At 41.2% G+C, this 21,950-nt stretch overlaps 1 protein-coding gene across 1 annotated transcript in view; it reads left to right on the top strand.

Moving 5' to 3' along the window:
* DIAPH2 (diaphanous related formin 2) overlaps positions 1 to 21,950 on the top strand; it is a 421,870-nt gene that overhangs the window by 252,588 nt on the left and 147,332 nt on the right. Inside the window, exon 25 of the mRNA XM_056859236.1 lies at positions 18,333 to 18,500. Within this exon, the coding sequence (XP_056715214.1) occupies positions 18,333 to 18,500 (168 nt within the window). The remainder of the gene's footprint in view (positions 1 to 18,332; positions 18,501 to 21,950) is intronic.

The following is a 21,950-nucleotide window of genomic DNA, read 5'->3' as shown; positions in this document are numbered from 1 at the left end:
CTGTAAGTAGCAATTAAAAAAAAAAAAAAGGAAAAAATTGCCTCATCTTTAAGAAACTGTAAAACTGAATCATAAAGGGTGTCTATGTGATTCGTGAGTGTCCATGTGTACAATCATACCCAAATTATATTAAAATGTTGCCGTTTTTGTTCCCTCAGTCATATAATTGTGCGCCATAAATGCAGGCAGGAAACAAACTCCTGGTTTTCAAAAAAATCAAACCTCATATGCACTTGGATTGCAATGACAGTATGGAGTCTGGTGAAAAAGCTACACCTTTCCTTAATGTACCAGTACGTGGCTGTGGTGATTTCATCTTCCAGTTATCTCACTAAACCACAATCTTCTTTCTGATTAACATTTACTAAAGTTGCATGTCCCTGATGTAGTAGCGTCTGGTGGAAATCCTGTTTTAAGAGCAACCGTGTTATAATGATGTTCCATGATATTTAGGAAGGGCCATGTCTCCCCGTAGCATTAAAAATTCATTGGGTTTTTATTTTCCCTATTACAAGCTATAATTTCTAGGCCATCTTGAAAATTGATAGAATTTAGATACACCATCATATATAATTAAGAAGAAGCTATTTATATGGGATAGTACCTCTTCAGGACAACTCAATGACAATGGTTCATTAGTAGCATAAACATTAGAAAGTATGCCAGGAGGTTTCTCCAAGCCATCTGTTCTCGCTACCTTGTAGATAAGTGTAAAAAGTTACCAGCCTGTCTTTCCACAGCTGTGTGGTGAGTTTTGGCACGTTGTTTCCCCAGCAACGATTATCGCTTATTCAGTATCTATAGTGGCCAATTGGCCAGTTTCAGCATATGTCACCAGCAGTGGCATGATGTGTACATGATATTGGCCATGCAGAAAGCTTTTATCCATGTAAGCTTTCAACACGTCATTTTAGAGGATTTATGACTTGCCTTTCAACTCTATAAACGTTCTCAGATTACTCACAAAATGATAACAAAACAGGAAATTATAACAGAGTCGGAAGCCCGTGTTAGCAAACAGCAGGTATTATAAGCAATTAAACAAATAGGTCAACAGTTAATTAAACAAATTAAAATAATAAGCTGGCAAGTGGTGTTCTCTAACCTGAGCATCCTCATAGTGTATGCTCACTCAGGAAAGGCTCACCAGCCTTATGAGAAATAAGCAAATTACCTCCAGAAGATCTCAGATTTTCCTGGGAGTAAGACTCATTGAATAATATGGGACTTACTTCTGAGTAGGCTTGCAATGGAGTGTTCTCTCAGATCTCGATGCACTTGCGGACAAATTCAAAGCACCTAAACTTTAGCTGGTAGAATATGGTGAACTATTTTCCCCCCCCATACCGAACCAATGCTGTATATTTATTTATTTATTTATTTTAAATGCATTAGCTGTCTTTCTCCCTTGTGGAACTCAAGGTGGTAAACGTCAAAAATAGTCTGGCTGCTGCATTCTGGACCAATTGCAACTTCCAAACAACCTTAATGGGCAGACCCAAGCAAAATGCATTACAGTAACACAAAGAAGAGATTATTAGAGCAAGTTACTAGGGATAGATTTTTTTTTTAAAGTCACCTTGTCAGAAGTGGGTCTGGATTCTTTGCTTCAGAAACAGTTACACGTACACAGTGCTAGTCCATTTTTAAGGAATCTACCATATAGGGTTGCCAACCTCCAAGTGGCAGCTGGAGATCTCCTTCTATTACAACTGATCTCCAGCTGATAGAGGTCAGATCACCTGAAGAAAATGGCCATGTTGGCCATTGGACTCCATGGCACTGAAGTCCCTCCTCTCCCCAAACCCCACTCTCCTCAGGTTCTGCCCCAAAAACCTCCCACCAGTGGCGAAGACGAACTTGGCAACCCTGCTACCATACCTGATTCTTCAAAATACATTATTTCACACACCTTTATAAGAGAGCCCTCCCTATTCTCCAACACTGCTCCTTTTACATGGGGTGGTTTTTTTTTTTTTTTTTTGCTGTTGTTGTTTAATTTCTGATGGGTATGGAAGTGTGGGTCATGCTGTTGCTACGAGTAGAGCTTATTGTAGCTAACCATTTTCTTTTCTAATAAAGGGTGGTTGTATTACATACCAATGTATTTCTGCTGTCTTTTCCGCAGCATCAATCTATGTTGCCATAGATACCCCCCTAAAAAAACACACCCAAGCATAAATCCATTTCAGAAAACAGTTGGGAAGAAGGTAAACTGACATATACAGGTTATCTCATTAGCTCTGATTTGGTCTTCACGAGCAAGCACATTCCCTTCACCGTATGTGTGTTAGATGTCACTAATGTTTCTTCCCACTATCATTTCTGTGATTGCTTTTTAGTCTCCTAATTGTGATGCCATTTATTTATTTATTTATCTATTTATCTATTTATTTATTTATTGTTTCAATTTAATGCCCTGCTATCCCTGGCCGAGACCAGGCTCAGGGCTGCTTACAAGGAACATAGTTTCCCATTCGATCAATAAAAACCAACAGCATTTAAAATAGCCCTGGTAAAAGTTATATAAAACAAATATCCTAAAATTTTTGGCACCTCTAGAGTGTAAAACATAAAGTTGCAACTAGGCGAGCAGCTGGACTAAAGTCCCAGTTCGATATAGGGAAGTATAACAGCAGTGAGGGTCATATGTATACTAATTCATCAGTGGTGACAAAAGAAGAACACTGATAAATATAAGCTCTGCGATGCAAGGAGGGGACCCCAAGAAGTATGCTCAGATCCCTGCATATTTTGCGGTTGCTGTCTTCTCTATGGGAGCTGATGTAACTCCTGTAGATGATAATGAGTAGGATGATGCACCAACAATAGGATCATCACAAGATGAGATATTATATGGTGACATGAAGTTTTGCGATTATCTAAATCAGGGGTGTCAAACATAAGGCCCGCGGGCTGGATCCGGACCCTTGAGAGCGCTTGAGAGCCAGCATGGTGTAGTGGTTGAGAGCGGTGGTTTGGAGCAGTGGACTTTAATCTGGAGAACCGAATATGATTCCCCACTCCTCCACATGAGCGGTGGACTCTAATCTGGGGAACCAGGTTGGTTTCCCCACTCCAACACACAGCCAGCTGGGTGACCTTGGGCTAGTCACAGCTCTTAGAGCTCTCTCAGCCCCACCTACCTCACAGGGTGCCTGTTGTAGAGGAGGGGGATAGGGAAGGCAGTTTTAAGCCGCTTTGAGATTCCTTACTGTAGATAAAAGTGGGGTATAAAAAACAACACTTCTTTTTCTTCTAATTAGGGGTGGCTGGGTAAACGGGAATGTGTTTCCTTTCCGCAAACTGGGATTTTGACTGAGATGTACCCAAGCCCCTGTATTTGAGCATCATTCACAACAAATTGAAGTTTGATTGAAGGCTTCCTAAACCAGGGGATATTCAATTGCACTCCATGTATCGGGGCAGAAGAGGGAGAGAACTAGTGTCCAAACACACACACAGTTGACTGAATATGCCCTACGTCTTTGTATTTGGACCACCTGAAGTGTCTGTAAACCCTTACCTTTGTAAATTTCACCTGTAAAATAGTTGTTCATTGGTAGTTATGTTTTGAAGTCACATCTATCTGGGGGGGGAGGGGGATGTGCAGTGGGGTTGGCTAAATAAAATGGCTCTCGCCAGCTCTTTTTGCTCTTGGATATTGATAACGTGGTGGTATACAGTTTAAACACTTTTTTTTTAATGAGTGGATCAATGTAAATTAGTGTCTAACTTTGTTACTAATGCTGTTATGAAATATTATCTGCACTTCAGAATGCATTAGGGAGAGAGTGCTGGTTTGTAGCTGCCATCAGCAATGCTTATAGGATGTTATTTAAAAATGTTTTTGCATTTTGACGAACAGCTCCACCATTGTTTTGCAGGCATTAAGACTTTTCCCTACATTGACGCTTTGCGCTAGTGAAGAAACGATGCTAGCTGACCCTCAACTATAGTAAAAAGAGAGTGGGAGAGGGCTATTGAAAGTGGGCCATGAAATTGAACGTATGAAGCGGCCGTATACCAAGCTAGACCTCTGATCTATCTCGATCAATATTGTCTACAGTGACAAGCAGCAACTCTCCAGGGTTTTCAGGCACACATGTGTATTTATTATTTTTTCTATTCCCTCCCAAAGCTTGTTTGAACATTTGCTATATGATATTGTTAACTAGATGTGCCAGGGGTTGAACCTGGGGCATTTTGCATGCAGAAGCACTGAATGAGGGCTCCTCCCGTGAGCTGCCTCCGTCTAGCTTCTCCTTCCCCCTCTACAGTTATTGTGGTTCAGCATTAAATCTGATTGTCACAAAACCAGAATAGCTCAAAAAGACTAGCTTTTTTCGGATCGATGGGCCTGATCATGTAGCTCTAATTACAGGCCACCTACAGCTACATCATTATTACTATTACTGTCCATGATCTGGAAAACCCCAGATACATCACATTCTCACTGCTGGATATAGGGCTTTTCTGCATGTTTCCCCACCCCCCATTGCTTCTGCCCCAATACTGCTTTAGTTTATCCCCTGATTTCCACATGCAATTTTTTGCCTCTAGTTTTCATTTTGTATTTTTTTTTGGTTCTCCCCCTCCCCCATTTTTCCACCAGGGTTTTTTTTTAGACCACTTTTACCCCCCCCCTTTTTCTGGAAGCCATTTTTAAGTCTTTCCCCCCCCTCATGCATAATATTTCTGTTGGTTTTCTTTGTCCCAATCACCTCCAGCCTCCCCGCCCCATGGCATTAAAATAGTGATATATTGTTGGAATGTTTTAACAATAGTCTTAGGAGATTCTCTGAATTCCCATCTTTCATTTTAAAAAGTAAGTCTCTACCCCCCTTTCCTCGCAGAGATATGCCTTAGCTCATATCTCTGCAAGGGAAAAGGCTAGAGACTTACTTGTGTGTGTGTGTGTGATTTTAATGAAAGCTGGGAATTCAGAGCACCTGCTAAGCCTATATCACTATTTTATAGCCTTTTTAAAAGGGATGTGTGTGCTGTTACTTGATGGTTCTCTTCAATTGAACTGTGGCCATTTGTATGAATTATCAATTGTGTGAACCTGAGTTCCCATCAAGCCAAGGAAGCCAGAAATGTTAATGATGTGATAAATGCACAAGGTGCCTGACACTCCATTTTTAAAAACACATTGAACATGTTAACGTTTTGTGGAATGATTTCCACGTTTAAGTAGAAAATGTAACTCCATGATACTCGGCAGCTCAGAAGCCACATGTGACTCTTTGATATGACATCTGTGGCTCCCCTGAGCACCATTTGCCCATGTGGCATCTGCCCTATGCTTCAGAAAAGTACTCAAGGTCCGTGCCCAGCAGGGCTTGTGGTTGGCCGGTGGTTTCTACCTTGAAGCAGTTGCTGCTGGGTGAACAAGTAAATCGTGAGCCTCTTTGAGGGGCAGGCCTCATGTCAGGGGTGGAAGTAAATGTGGCTGTTTTGGTTGATGGCAACTGGGAATGTGGCTTTCTGTGAGTACCACTGGCGTAATGTCTGGCTTAGCAGCAAGTATCCAGTGCTTCATAGTCCTCTAAGCCTTTGAACTTCTAGCGGAGCAGCTTCTATTTTGACAGACAACCTCGTGTTGTTTTGTAAAGCCAGCGTGGTATAGTGGTTAAGAGATGTGGACTCTAATCTGGAGAACCGGGTTTGATTCCCCACTCCTACACATGAAGCCAGCTGGGTGACCTTGGGTTGGTCACAGTTCTCTTCAAACTATCCTCACCTACCTCACAAGGTGTTTGTTGTGGGGAGAGGAAGGGAAGGATATTGTAAGCCCGTTTGATTCTCCTTTAAAAAGGTAGAGAAAATTGGCATATAAAAAGCAACAACTCTCCTCCTCCTCCTTCGTCGTCTTCTTCTCTGGCATTGTGCATAAATAGAAAATTTGCTGAGCAGCAGACTAGATCAAATTATTTTCCTGGTCATGTAGAAATTATTGCAACCCCCCCCCCCTTTATATGTTCTGTGGCGACTTCACATTGGAGACTAAATGAAAATCCCTCTCCCAGCTTCACTGAAACCATTGGCAGCTCTCCAGTTTAGGATGGCACTATTTTGACATTGAGTTCTAATATTAGGAGTGTATACACAAACTTCGTATTTAATTTCCTTGTTATTTTGTCTGCTTGATATGGTGTTTTCTGTGTTACTCAGTCAATGAGCCATATGTGCAAATAGATGCCTTCCAAGTAATGCCTGTTGCTATCAAAGCAATATCTCACCTGTTAATGAAAATCTTCTTAGTTGCAATGCCATTCTGTACTTAATTTATTAGCACTTTCATACTGCTTGGTTTGATCTACAGTTGCCTTGTTGCTCAAATGGTTTCTTGGGCCAAGGTTGCTTTTTTGAGTGTATGATGAGCAGTGTGCCTGAGATTAGTGTGCAGAAATGTTCCAATTTAAGTCATAAAGCATTTTAAGAGAGCATATACAGTTCTGTACCTTTTTTGATTACTTTTTACTCTGAAAAATAACTGCTGTGATGGACTTTGATCTGGAGAACCTGGTTTGATTCCCCACTCCTCCACGTGAGTGGCAGAGGCTGATCTGGTGAACTGAGTTGGTTTCCCACTCCTACACATGAAGCCAGCTGGGTGACCTTGGGCTAGTCACAGCTCTCTTAGAGCTCTCTCAGCCCCACCTACCTCACAAGGGTGTCTGTTGTGGGGAGGGGAAGGAAGGTGATTATAAGCCGGTTTGATTCTCCCTTAAGTGGTAGAGAAAGTTGCCGTATAAAAACCAACTCTTCTTCTGCTTCTCCTCTGCCTCTTCCTCCTCCAAGGAGCTCTAGCTTCCTTCCTTATTCCTGGAAATGGAAGAGGACTATGGCCTTGGGCCCTTAAATCACTCAGGTGGATACAAGTTCCAGTGAAACAGATGGACTTACTTAAAAGTAATGGCAGTCAAGCCCAGAGTGTAATCAAAGTAACTTTAATGCATGGACGATTTTATGTTTTCCAAGTTGCCACCTTTGTGCAAGCCTTTGAGTTCCATGTGTTGGCATTGTAAGCTTTTCATTTGTCAAACTGCAGCTGTGGAGTCAATGGGGGGGGGGGCACACAGTATCAACATGAAGCCATTTGTCATACTGTAGAGTGACCTTTGAAATGTGGTGTTGGAGGCCAAAAAAACAAATCAATGGGTTATAGATCAAATCAAGCCTGAACTGACCCTAGAAGCTAAAATGACTAAACTGAGGCTATCGTATTTTGGTCACATCATGAGACGACAAGAGTCACTGGAAAAGACAGTCATGCTAGGAAAAGTTGAGGGCAGCAGGAAAAGAGGAAGACCCAACAAGAGATGGACCGACTCAATAAAGGACAGGGTTATTGGCCATTTGTGAATGGGAGGTTTTGCCTTGGATTTGCCACTCAGATGCACGTTTTCCCCATCCAGATTCTCAAAAAACTGCATGGGGGGTTATTGGCCATCTGTGAATGGGAGGTTTTGCCTTGGATTTGCCTTTCAATAAAAAGTTGTTTGTATCATTGAAAGCTCTGCTATTGTGTTTTTCTTTTAAGGCAAAAGATGTTAACATATGAATTGTTTTTTCTAAACTAAAACCTCAGTATTCAGGTTAAATTGCCGCATTGGCCCTCAAAATTTTTATTTTGAACCTTGGGGTCCCTGCACCGAACAAAAAAAGTTCTAGTGGTCCCTGGTCAAAAAAAAGTTGGGAACCACTGCCCTAGATAAAACGGCTGCTTTGGCAATTGGACTCTATGGCATTGATGTCCCTCCCCTCTCCAAACCCCTCCCTCCAAATATCCAGGTGTTTCCCAATCCAGAGCTGGCAACCCTAGGCAACCCTTAGTTGGAAACAGTGGTATCAAGGCCAGGGAAAATCAGTGGGCGTGGCTCTTTTCAAACCGAAGAGGATAATGCAGTTGTTTCAGCTTTCTCTGCTGCATTGAATGGTCAGGGAAATGATTGTCCCAGTTGCTTTTTGCAACACAAACTTGTGGGCTTTGGTCCTTAGTACGGGTCCTAATCCCTCTTTGAGGCTCTTGGTTGCTCCCTGACCATTCAATGCAGCAGAGAAAGCTGAAACAACTGCATTATCCTCTTCGGTTTGAAAAGAGCTCCACGCCCACTGATTTTCCCTGGCCTTGATACCACTGTTTCCAAGTATTGCCAACAAGTATTGGACTTCTTCTCCTGTGGAAGTTTTTGATATATGTGTCAACCCAAATGTAGCAGTAAGAAAGTATGATGGAAAGTTAGACATGACTGCAGTTTTGACACAGTTGATTCTAACAGCATAACGTGAGCTGGTACGGTGCCTTTACAGGGGAGAGACCTGCAACACATTCATCGAAGCTAATCATTGGCGTTCTTCCTTCACTGTTAACCTGCACACAGTTTGTGGTGCTGTCTGTCCATTAATATTCAGTGGCTATCGGATGCTCAATAAGTATGTGTGCATCTCTGCCACTGCATGAGAAAGCAAACGCTTTTTCGATTTTAGCGTTTGTATTTAAATACATCTTGTGTTCAAGAACCAGGCTTCAACCACATTAGCTCAGATTGTTTCCGTGACCAAACTAATTCCTCTCCCACTACACTATTCTGAAGCCTAGATTGATTCCGAAAGATTCTTCAAATACAGAGTGTCTCTTGAAGATCTGGTGCCTTAATAGACATTGAGTATTTGCGTCTTTCCTTAAGGAATTAAAAAACATCAACCGTGCAAGGAACAATTGCAATTCTAAAGGCACTCCCTTCTTTTTTGTGGGGTTTTTTAACTATGTGTGTATACACACACACCTCTAAAATTTTAATCCATGTGGTCACCACAATCCCCACCCCCCGTATGTTAGGATCCTTTCCCCCCTTCCATCACATTTTCACATTTATATGCAAACATGCTTATGTAAATTTAAAGGAAATAATGCAGGATGCCTTTATTCACAGATCATACTTCAGCATACTTGGGGAGGGGCTGTGGCTCAGTGGTAGAGCATCTGCTTGGCATGCAGAAGGTCCCAGGTTCAATCCCCGGCATCTCCAGTTAAAGGGACTAGGCAAGTAGATGATGTGAATAGACCTCTACCTGAGACCCTGGAGAGCCGCTGCCAGTCTGAGTAGACAATACTGAATTTGATGGACCAAGGGCCTGATTCAGTATAAGGCAGTTTCATGTGTTCATGCAGTTCCTTCGCACAACTTACGCTGCAGTCTTAGGTGTACCTATTTGGGGAATAAGGCAAACTGAATTAAGCAGGACTTCAGAGTAAAGACCTATAGGGTGGTGCTAGCAGAGGCATAGTGACAAGAAACTTGAGTTATTCCATTATACAAAGAACAACAATCATAAATCTAGAACCCCCACCAAAGCTTAGAATGCAGTTAATTCACTTGGGCTACATAATGTCTACGGTTACATGGTGATGAGGAGACCTTGTCTAACTTTCTCTTCCATTAATAATCTTCAACTGGAAGAAAATAAAACACTCCAGCCATTTATGCAGGGTCAATTTTGATGCTCGCTCAAAGCTCTTTTTTAAATGTGACCTTTAAAATACCTATTCACGGTCCTGATGCAAAAGAAGAAATGCCACCCCCTTGCCTGCTCCTTCACTCCTTCGTTTGCATAGCCATTGGCAATGGTTGGTTGCATAGCCAAGCCGTGTTTGTGATTTTTCATAGTTCCTTCAGTAAATGCTTTGGTGCGAGGGCAGAGCAAATGCAAAAGGTCGCGTTAAAGGGGCTCTTAAGAAATGCGAAGCAGGTATGTGCCAGCTTCCCAGTCACTTCCTGAATGACAATTCAGCGTGAAAAACTAAAAATAAAAATGTGGGGCACTTCAGCCTGGAACGCACTGCTAATTACCAGGCATAAATGGCCTCAGTTTCATTTAAGCTGTGCCTCACACAAATCCCTCACACACATATATAGACCTTTTGAATGTTAAAAGTGTTCCACACACATCATCGCATTAATATTTTTTTCCAGTGATTTCATAGTTTCAAAATTAATGAATTTCAAGTCACCACTTCGATTGCACACTTTTTATTCACAATCCCTTTTCATGCAGCATTAACTCACATGACTGAGCATGTAACTAGTCCCTAATTGTTTGTGCTTGGTATAATGGGTGCTCAAAGTGTTTGTCATTAGCACAGACTGTAATATGGTAATATGGCACAGGACCAGAATGTATATATATTCTCCCTTTCTTTACTTTTTTCATGTTACCATGAGAGAAACCTGCAATATAATAGGAGGGGGGGAAACCACGTCTCAATTCTTTTCCTCAGCTATTTCATTTTAGTGTTTATTTTTTCCCCTTATAAATAGCAACTGGCTTGTTTGCTGTGCAACTGCTTGGGATTTTTCTTTCCTAGGAAGTCTGATGTGCAAAAAAATGTGTCAACCTTTCTCCACCACAGGCAGTGGTTAATAGCCATTTGGTTGTGCAGCATTGTTTACTGTCAAATTCAGAGCGAAGATGAAGAAAATTAACAAAACATAGCTGGTAGGTGACTATAAAGGGACATGTTTTCAGAGCTGCTGCTGTAGCAGCGTTTCTGTATAGAAGCATTTCTTTATATGTGCTGTTTCCAGTTGAAGAAATTATGGTGTCCAGCTGCTCTTTTCATTGAGTTTTCTTCTTCCCTCATTGTTTGCTCCAGCTACAAAAGCCAAATGGCTGGAAATGTGCAGGGCTTCTGTGGATTTAAAATGATAGTTTACACAAAGCCAAGAGACAGCCTTTGGAGAGGTATATTGTAGAGTCATGGTTTCCTTGTTCATTAATAGCACCATGTTATCCTACAACTGTTCCAAAATGTGTTTAATTCATATTGGGATCAGGGCACACCGAGAAACGTTCAAAACCAGTGGCTTCCATAGAACAACATGTAGTACCTAAATGGAAGACGAAAGTTCAGAATTCTTTCAAACGTCCTCTTTTAATTAGTTGTGTTGGCTGTTCTCGGAAAGCTGTTCATTTGTCACTTCCCTCTTCATTTCAGTGTTGGTGCCAATTTATTTCCATCAGGTTAAGTCTTTCCTCCTTTATGTTCTGTGCTGACAGTGGTTGGCTGCCCACTAGGAAGGATATACTCTCTTACCACCCCGGTATGCCATTCATGCCTTCATTGTATGCAGGCTTTGTAGAGTATCGATTGCTTGCCTTCTCTTTTACCACTTAATACAGGAGTCAGAATGACTTCCACTGTCTTCCTAAAGTCGTTATAGTATTTTTACACCCCTTGCAATCTCCAAAGGTAAGTTGGAAGTTCTCAGGTGAACACTCTTCAGCTCTTCTGTTGTGAACTGTGGGCGTAGAGGCCATGAGTTTGTTCTGATTTTCCCTGTTTTGCCGGGGTTTCTGGCCCTGTGACCTTCCTAGGCCGTCAAGGCAACTTCTTTTGCATTTGGACTCATTCTGGAGGAAATACTTTGCCCGGTCGAGAAGAAGGGGGTAGAAGCTTGTGGAAATTTGTTGTACCCTCTTCCCCAATAATTCAGCGTACACTTCTTTGGAGTTTTCCAGCAAAGTAGTTGTTGTGAGTAGGAAAGTGTACCTTCACACAAGGTAGTGTAGGCTTGTTAATTGGAACCAGGGTCTAGAACATAAGAACATAGGAAAAGCCATGCTGGATCAGACCAAGGCCCATCAAGTCCAGCAGTCTGTTCACACAGCGGCCAACCGGGTGCCTCTAGGAAACCCACAAACAAGACAACTGCAGCAGCATTATCCTGCCTGTGTTCCACAGCACCTAATATAACAGGCATGCTCCTCTGATTCTGGAGAGAATAGGTATGCATCATGGCTAGTATTAATGTTGACTAGTACCCATGGATTGCCCTCTCCTCCATGAACATGTCCACTCCCCTCTTAAAGCCTTCCAAGTAGGGACCCATGACCACATCTTGGGGCAGGGAGTTCCACAATTTAATTTAACAAGGTAACATAGGTGAGCTAGGGACCAGTTCAAGGTGTAGGCATTAAAGATTTTATCATTACTTCCTTACCCAGTTTCCCTTTACTCAGTTAGCCCAGGGAGATGTATTTTTGATAACCAAATTATTTTTTGTTGTTGTTGTTAATACAAAGGGGTTATTAAATACATCGTTAAAATACAAGCCTTTAATATATCATTAATTGGTTGCACATCTAGATAGCACCCTACCCCTTGTGCAAGGAAGCACTGCCCATGGTTTTAGAAGAGAAAAGTAGGTAACCTGAGCCCTCCCCGGGTTATAGTAAAATCCCCAAACCAAATTGGTGGCAGCAAGTAAGTGATCTGCTCAGAGGCAAACTTTCCAGGAAAGATCAAGAGATCTGACCACTAGCTCATCACATGTGTAGTTGAGGGAGTTTAAACAAGATAACCCCCCCCCCCACAAGCATGTTTGCCACAACGTACTCTGAACCAGCTGAAGTTTCATAACCATCTTGAAAGGCAGCTCTGCATACTACATATTATAGTAAGTTACCCTGGATATTAGGAGAGTATAGCCAGGCTGCCTCTGGCCAGAAGGATCCACAGCTGGTTCATCCGTCTAAGCTGATAAAAGGTGCCTCATGTCATGGAGAGCATATTGCCTTGATAAATAAATGTCATATCTCATTACTTAACCTATTCTGTGAACTTGGTCCTCTTACAACATAAAACAAGCTCAGTGTGATTGCCTGGACTCACTCTGAGTAATTCGCCTTTAGTCCCTGTGAGAAAGGTGGCCAATAAATTACATAAATAAATAAATTTAAAATTATTTTGGCTTAGACTGAGGCAACTCTGCAGGCTTGAATGATGCAAATGACTGAGTGGAAAGATGTAATTGGACTATTTTCTGACCATAACATAAAGACGACTAAGGCTGAATAACAGCAGTTCTTCCTGTGGCTTTTTTTCTTTTCTTTCTTATTTTATTTGCTCACTTTGGAGAGAGAAAACCTAGCCTATTACTTCTCTCTTCCCCCCCCCCCCCTTTGGCTTTGGCAGGGAAGAAATTCAGCAGTAAAAGGTGTTTTTTTTTTTCTGGCTCACTTGCAATCACATTAAACATTATCAATCCTGAAGGGCGGGGCCGAGCTAGCTTAGGAGCTGACATGACCCTACAGCGGCATCAGTGCCAAGTTATCCCAGGTTAACGGGCACTTACGCCGCCGTAGAGGCGATCCCCGCTGGTCCCGGGACGCCACGCCACAGCCTTTAGGCAGCTTCCAAACCTTTTTCATCCCAGGAATGCTTCCGGGAACACTAGCAGTCTTGTGCCACAGCCCGCTTTCCCCTATGGGGGAAAAAAGCCTTTTTTTCCTGTTTTTATTTTGGAAGAAAGGCTTTCTCCTTCTCCGTAGCGGCTGGGAAGTCTCTGAGGAGGCTTCTCAGCTGCGCCGTCCCAGCCTCCACGGTTCCTCCCTTCCCCAGGAATGGGCTCAAAATAATGCTGAATGTATGAATAATTTGTCCAACATTCACACTGCATCAGTGTGCATTCCCTTGGTAATCTGCACAGGAAATAAACCTATAAGGCAGTCCCATGCCGTTACAGATGTCAAACAGTACTTCTTCCCTTTACAAATTAAACATTCAGTCCAACCTCATTAAAATTAATGGATGGTAGATTTAGCGTAGTGGAGCAGCTCAGTAGTAATATTATGGATGTGTGTGTTTGTGAACAATCTGTTTGAAGTCTAATTATTCTAAACCAACCCAGTAATCAACGTTATGTGAATACTGACGCTGCCAACCGTCTTCTCCTATTTTGGAAGGTGGCTTGGATAACTTATTCTTGTACGTTTAATTCAGCCCTCATAATTATTATTTTTCGCCGCTTCCCTTTTCTGAATATTTTGCTCACTTGCTCACCTGCTTGTTGGTTCTTTAACAAGATAAGCAGGCGACGGCTTTAAGGTAGAAGCAGGACCGATGGGGGGAAAAGTGAGCAGGCAAGATACCCCCTGCAGTTCCTCCACAGGGAAAACACTAATGCAGGAGGTGCATGGCATTTGGAAGTGAAAGTTCCTTGACAGGTGACAGATAATGGAAGCCCCACTTACTCGTGTCCTGGCAGCTAAGAGGCAGCATCATTATGTGCTGTAAATGAATTTCTGCATCTGTAGAAGGAGAGAAAGACAAGATGCGCACACAGCATAGGCTTATGTGAGCGGCTTATGGTGACCCAGCTAATTTTTAACATTGCACTACTGAGGCTCCACCATGCCGCACATCAATGTATTAGAACCTCCCCTGATTTGAACAAACTTTGCCATGTACATTTGCCCAGATGTGATGCTTGAGGAACAAAAACACCCTTAGTTTACTTGTTTTTGTTTTTTAAAGCAAAACGCCTTAGATGTTCGTTTCACTGGTGTACTTTTTCACCCAAGCATTGATTTTAAGAGTTGCCACCACATGCATTAGGACAGCAGCTAACAGAGCTCAAAGGCAAAATAAAAACCAATGAAATCTGTAAAATATATTTGTTTGTTGCAAAATATGTAACTTTTTTTAAAAAAACGTATATATTTAGAATTAGTAATATGACAGCAGCTAAATGTTGGGCAGAATTATGGGAGAATGTATGTGTATACATGTGATATATGTACATTGGACATGCAGAAAGATGTATCATCTTCTGACTCATAAACCTTTGGTTTCTTTTCCTGATAATATTGGCAGCAATGTGGAGGTGCTCAGGATGGTGAAAAGAAGAAGAGTTGGTTTTTATATGCTGACTTTCTCTACCTTTTTAAGGAGAATCAAACCAGCTTACAATCTCCTTCCCTTCCTCTCCCCACAACAGACACCTTGTGAGGAAGGTAGAGCTGAGAGAGCTTGAAGAGAGCTGTGACTAGCCCAAGGTCACCCACCTGGCTTCATGTGTAGGAGAGGGAAACCAACCCGGTTCACCAGATTAGAGTCCACCGCTCTTAGCCACTACACCACGAAGATTGGTGTGCAGTGAGCGGCAACTGGATTACTTTAGTCTCAAGCACCTCCAACACTATTAGGTGCAGCAATATCTATTAAGGAACTTAAGCTACATTTTTGTCACTTCGTTTTAATTAAATGAATCTTTTTTAATGAAATTTGAAAGAAAAGAATAGAAAATGAATTACTTAATTATTCCCTTAATAAAATGTTAACCTTTATTTGCATTCACATTGTTCTAAAAGTTTAATTTCTATATAGAACTGCTTCCTTCCGCTTCGACAGACAATTGTGCAATTTGTAACTAAACTGTTATGAAGGTCAAGTAGATTTCTGGTTGATTTCCAGTCCTCTCCACATATTAATAAAAAAGTACAGTGCACTTACTGTAATAGAACAGTGGCACTTGTGGGCAACGTTCGGTGTTCGTTGCTTAATTTAGCTTATCACAATGAAGACATGGCAATTATTGAATAACACGGTACTGGGAGAATGGCATGTGTTGAAACAACAGTCACAGTTTGCTTGTGTCCTCATCACTGATTTTGCCTCATTGCATCTTGAAAGTGCACAGCTTCCATTCCGACTTAATATAGGATTCGGCCCTGTTAATAACATTTAATTACAATTGTCACTGCTGTACTTTCACCTTCTGTCTTTTCTTACTTGCATTATGAAACCTGAATCTATTGAATCAACTCGAGGTCATGCACGGAACCGTTACGGTGTTACAGAGATGCTTATCTGCAGTTGCATTCTGCCTCTTCCCCCCTTCCCTGCATCTGATTTCAAAGCTTTAATAGAGAAACAAAAAGAAGAAGAAGAGTTGGTTTTTATATGCCAACTTTCTCTACCACTTAAGGAAGAATCTATCGCTAGTTCAGCGGATTTAATCAGATGCCCAAGAAACTCCACCAGACGGTAGCTTCTACAAAAGTGCTAGTTTATTCACAGTGCAGTTCTAAAAGCTCTATATACATTTCAGCAGAGCCCCTGGCTTAGTCAGTATATTCAGCCCAACACTGAGCCCTAGAGGCCCTGCCACTTATGTACATATCTCATGCATAGTTAATTGCCTGGCCACCTGGGGTATTGCATCATGTTACCCGTTCCATCCAGTTTTCTCCAGTCCACTCTGCTGGGGCAAGTCATTTCTACACCTTGCATCAGCTAGATTAAGTGGATCTCTTACTGACAGCGCCTTCTCAGCTGTCCGGTCAAAATAATACATCGTGCTTGTATATTCTTGACAGAATCAAACCGGCTTACAATCACCTTCCCTTCCCCTCCCCACAACAGATACCCTGTGAGGTAGGTGGGGCTGAGAGAGTGTGACTAGCCCAAGGTCACCCAGCTGGCCTCATGTGTAGGAGTGGGGAAACAAATCCAGTTCACCAGATTAGCTCCGCCGCTCATGTGGAAGTGTGCGGAATCAAACCCGGTTCTCCGGGTCAGAGTCCACTTCTCCAAAAGCTGGAAGTGGTCTCAGGTTGTAATACCGAGTGCCATTTTAATCAGCAGGATTTGCTTGTGAATTGTCACATTGTGCTCTGAAATTGCTGAGACAATACGGTGATTGTGACAGGTCTATTTCTGCAATCCAGTAAAGACTTTTGCCTGTTGCATATGAATCAGGCCACTTCTGCCTGAATGTGCAACATACCTGAGATTTATGGCCATGGCTCAGTGGTAGAGCATCTGTTTGGCATGCAGAAGATCCCAGGTTCAATCCCTGGCATCTCCAGTTAAAAGGATCAAGCGGTGGGTGATGCAAAAGACTTCAGCCTGAGACCCTGGGGAGCTGCTGCCAGTCTGAGTAGACAATACTGACCTCGATGGACCAGTGATCTGATTCAGTATAAGGTAGCTTCATGTGTGTAACATGGTCCATTTCCTGCCAGGAAGCTCCACCAGACATGCCTAAACAGGCCTTTCAGCTGTATGTCATCTAAGGAGCCCCATGTCATTTAAGGAGTTGTGTTCTTATTGCTGATAGAAATTACTCTTTGGTGGTTCATATTAATAGACTAATCAATGTTAGAGTTTCACAGTGAGTTTTCTAAAACTTGAAAAAAATATTTAGTAACTTTTGTTAATGCCTGTTTGAAAATATTTTTGGTATGACCTTTGTTAAATTTATCAAACAGTTTCAGTTGCAGCTGTATAGTTAGAAAAACCAAGCTGGGAACCACTGATTATTCTAAAGATCATTATAGGAATTTGTAGTCCACCTACATGTTAATGAAAAAGATGTGTTCCTTTGTGCATTGTTTAGGAATGTTACTTTGTGGAGGCTGTGGCTTTATTCTGGTGGTCTTCCTACACCTATTTAAGTAACTTCTCACTTATCTGATGAAGGGAGCTTTAACTCTTGAAAGCTTGTAATGTGAAAATCTTGTTGGGCTCTAAGGTGCTACTGGATTCGAATCTAGATTTTCTCATCTTGTCTCTTCATTTTCTGAGATCCTAACTTTTTTTTTTAACCGTCTCATCATGACAATCAGAAACTGTTTGGCGGCTCATTAAAGACAGAACAGGTTTATTGTGATGTAGAATTTCATATACAGTAGATCTGTCTTTAAGGTACCACAAAACTCTGATTTTAGCTGTAACAAATGAACACAGTTACCCATCTAAAAACTTGTTGCTGATGTCTTAGAAATGTGTTTTGATAATGGGTAATCTGTTCATCGGGGTCCCCAATGTGATGCTCATGGGCACTGTGATATCTGCAGGCACCTTTCCTGGTGCCTGCTAAGTTTTTGGAAAGTGAGTGGGGCCAGTTCCGATTGGCCATTGGAGATTTTATTGGCTGTGCAGAGTAAAATAACATTTTTTTATTCTGTCTCACACTCGTCCTTCCCAGTGTATTTTTTTAATTGACTCTTATCCCCTTCCTCTGAGGTAACTCTGTGTGTGGCTCTACCTCCCGCAGTGGCCATTTTGTGGTTGGCTTCTTCTATGTCAGAGTTGATCCCATAGTCTCAAAAAGGTTGGGGACCCCTACTGTACATTAATTCTGGTCTGTTTCATTATAGGTGCAGGTTACCTTATTCAGAGATGGCCATTTGGACCTATATTCCAAGGACCAGTGTTCTACCCTCTCTCACTTCAGTCAAGAACATCCCTAAGGAACACAAGCCAAGGAATGTGGAGAGTAAAACATAATCCATGTTCATAAGTTCATGATGTGGGCAAGTGGGGGTACAATCTTAAGTAGAATTACACCTTTCTAAGACAATTGACTTCTATAAACAAGGCTGTTTATAGAACTCTGTTTAGCATTGCACTGTGTTCTAGGAGTGTTCTAGAATGGTGGCAAATTGCTTTGAAGTGATAGACCAATCATCATCAGTCTTACTTTATTGTATGCTGATTTGCTACTCATTTATTCAAGCTTCCTTAACTATAAGACTACAGCTTTGCGAAGAGTGCCAGAGAACAATATGAAAAATTATCTAACATGCACAACAACATGATTAAGTTATATGACAGTTTGGGAGATTACTTCTGTTTCGATTCCAAGGCTGTGTGCATTGAGGACTTTTTCGTAGATCTGAGCACATTCAGAACACTGTTCTTGGTGAGTAGATATGAACCCTTCCCCTTAAACTATTTTATTAAAAAAAACAACTAAATTATTATATTTATTTACTTTATTAATTCTTCTGCATTATTAGTTTGTTCTGTCATATTATCTGATCTTTAGTATATATTGCTGACCACTGATTAGCACGGGCCACTAAGATACAATTTAATGTAACCAAGTTAAACTGATAGTTGAACTTAGTTTAATATTTGGTATTTTGAACTTAGTTTAATATTTGGTATTTTTACATCTTAATCATAATCAAATGTTGGTTTTAGTATTTATAGCATTATCAGCCATTATGAACTGTTTATTTTCACGACCCTTAATTTACAATTTTGTGCATAATTAATCCTTATTTATGTCCATTGATTTCAGTAAGAATCAGTTTACACATTTATTCTGTTTGATACCTGTGCTCATTTTTACATGGTAAGACATGCATGTCCATGTGTGGTTTTTATGAGTGTGGTTTAAATATTCATGTATATCTGCAGGGATGAAATATGCACAAGGCATTGTGGATTATTGTGGAGGGGAGTTTATCTTGGTTTCTGTTCTGTCGGGTTATTTTGGTTATTTGGGTGAAAATATATAGAGAGGGTATCTTGTTGATGCTGTGCCTTGGATGGTGCAAGCTAGCCCGATCTCATCAGATATTGGAAGCTAAGCAGGGTTGGCCCTGGTTAGTATTTGGATGGAAGACCACCAAGGAAGTCTCTGCTACACAGAGGCTGGCAATGGCAAACCACCTCTGAATGTCTCTTGCCTTGAAAACCTCGTGGGGTCGCCATAGGTCAGCTGCGACTTAACCGCACTTTCCACCACCACCATCTTGTTGATCCTGCCCTATTCTCCAGTTGTAGCTTGTTATGAAAGTACAGGTGACGGAACACAAAAGGAAGCAGCTTGGCTGGGCAGTTGCTGATACTTCTGCCCTACTAGTGGCAAAACCTCAGCAAGAATCCACGTAGGCAAACAGCCTATATAAACATCAGGCAGGGTATTCCAACAAAGAGGAAGTTGGAACAAACCATGGTTGGGGGGAAACATGAGGAAACAAGCAACAGCAACAAATCAGCCTCCAGAGGAATGTGATTGGAGCAGACGTCTGTTTAGAAACTTCTCACAAAAAATCCACAGGGAAATTACATTTGTATGCAGGACACTAACTATGTAAGATGAACATGTGAAGTGACTCATGTATGAACTTTGTACACTCACCAGTGCATAAAGTCCATACCATGACTCTGAATAGATCTCATGGAAGCTGGATTGTCCTACCCATTAGCGTGCATAAGAGGGTCCACAAGAGCAAGAACTTTGTTTAAGCCTTGCAGCACACGGATGGTGTTGGTGCTCAGCATGCAGGGACAGTGCTCCAAAAAGCATTGTGACTTCCTGTTGGTCATGGATATATATATACTAGTTTCTTCCGAGCTCCTTGATACATGTGTGCAAAATATCTGTGACAGAAAGGTTCTTTCTCTCTCTCTCTCTAAATTGGGTTCTTGCTGATGCCTCTCCCAGTGGCTGCCTGTAGGTTGTTGTAATTAATCGCATCATGGAGAATGGGGGAAGAAAAAAAAACATATGGTCCAGAATATGATGCTTGCCTTCAGGGAGTATTCAAATTGCCTAGAATTATCAATACTGCTCAGCCATTTGCCATACAGCTTAGCGTGCGTGGATCCATATTGCCAGCAGCAAGCCTTAATCTGTTGAGTAACTATCAGCAGTTTGTGTGCCAAGGCTGCAAACAGTTCTCAGAAGAGTAACTTTACTACCTGCAATTTATTTTATTGTAAATTCTTAAATACAGCAGTTTTTTTTTAAATTTTAACAGGTTAAAACAGAGCAGCTTTTTAAGATATTATACAAATCTGCTCTAACAGGAAATTGCTAATACATTCACAGTAAAGAAGTGCCATACTTTTTTGGTGACTTTATACAAACACATACAAATAAATTGAAAGCAGGTTGCTAAAATAAGAGGTACTCAAAGACCTCCAAGGAATACCAAGGTTGCTATGCAGAGGCAGGCAATGGCAAACCGCCTCTGAATGTCTCGTGCCTTGAAAACCCTACGATGTCAGCTGTGACTTGATGGCAAAAAAAAAAAAAAAGTCTGGTGAGATGTCAGAGCTGAGGTACAGTTCGGAAGTCGACAGATTAAATATGCATTCAGTCACCTTTAATTGGTTATCTGTCGGTGCCCCTTTCTGCTTCTGCCAGTGACAGTTGGTCCACACACCATATTTTCTAGTGATAGTCTACATGGCATCTTGTGACATCTCAAAGACGCCTGAAGTTTAGAACGCGTATCATGATGGAGAAGTTAATAGTGTCTTCATGGATCCTCTGGGGAAGAACATGTAATACGACTCACGTAGGAATCATTTGCACATATCCCAAACCTGAAATTTCTCTTGCATTTTTCCAAAACCACATTGCAAAGGGACAGTGTTCTGATTATACTGTACTTCACCTTCCACTAGACTTAATGAAATCCAGGATATTGAATGTTTTATTAATCCTGGCTGCAGGTTGTGAAATCTCTTGGAGAATAGAACTCCAATCATTTATGTTTTACCTTTTAGATAATGTATAAAAATGGCATGAAGAAAAAGTGATGTAATCACCTTATGAATCGGGTAGGGGTGGACCCACAAAATTCTTGTATGTATATGTATTAGTTTGGATATCAGGAAATTAGAAAGTGTTATTGCTGGCAGGTAATATTGAATGCATTATTATTGTAGCTAAAATAAGACTTGAGGAGTGAGAACACTGTCTTTTCACAGATTTAAAAGTGCCTAAGCATCAGCACCTGGTTAAAGTGTTTATCTGTTTGAAGAGTAACACCATGAGAGTGATGATGTGAAACTTTTATGTTTGATTGAGTTTCTTCTTTTTTTTAGTAGAGTGAACTAAAGTGGAAGAACATTATAGAATCATTTTTTTTTGCCTATTTCTGGTGAGAATTAACAGTCTCTGGGCCAGATCAGACTTTCACTGCATAAATACACTATTTCTCCACCAATTGTGCAATTACAAAAGTAGGTTTTGGCATTCTACTTTTTAAATATGTATTAACCGGTTGGTAACGTTGGCTTCCTGCTCTGTAGGCATTAGTCCAGATGACTGGTATGAGATCCAATTATTATAAAGCCCCCAAAAAGTGATCACTAAATGGTAAGACAGATCTTTCTACAAACCTGAAAAAAGCCCTAGTTTTGGAGAAAATTCTGATTTTTTTTTTAAATACACTGCGGAGATAAACCTTCCAAAAATATACAATTGTTGCCAGTGGCTTTAAGAAACAAATGCCCTCAGTGGCCATTGCTGGGCTAGCACAACATTATCGCCAGTCTTCCAGCCTTTCTTTCTGTCAATTAATAATTATATTGGCCAGGCCATTTTCCAGGGCTGTTTGGCCTTTGA

The sequence above is a fragment of the Euleptes europaea genome, chromosome 13, assembly GCF_029931775.1.
Source record: "Euleptes europaea isolate rEulEur1 chromosome 13, rEulEur1.hap1, whole genome shotgun sequence".
Taxonomy (NCBI): Eukaryota; Metazoa; Chordata; class Lepidosauria; order Squamata; family Sphaerodactylidae; genus Euleptes; species Euleptes europaea.
The sequence above is the reverse complement of the archived record's forward strand: the minus strand, read 5'-3'. Positions and strand labels throughout refer to the sequence as shown.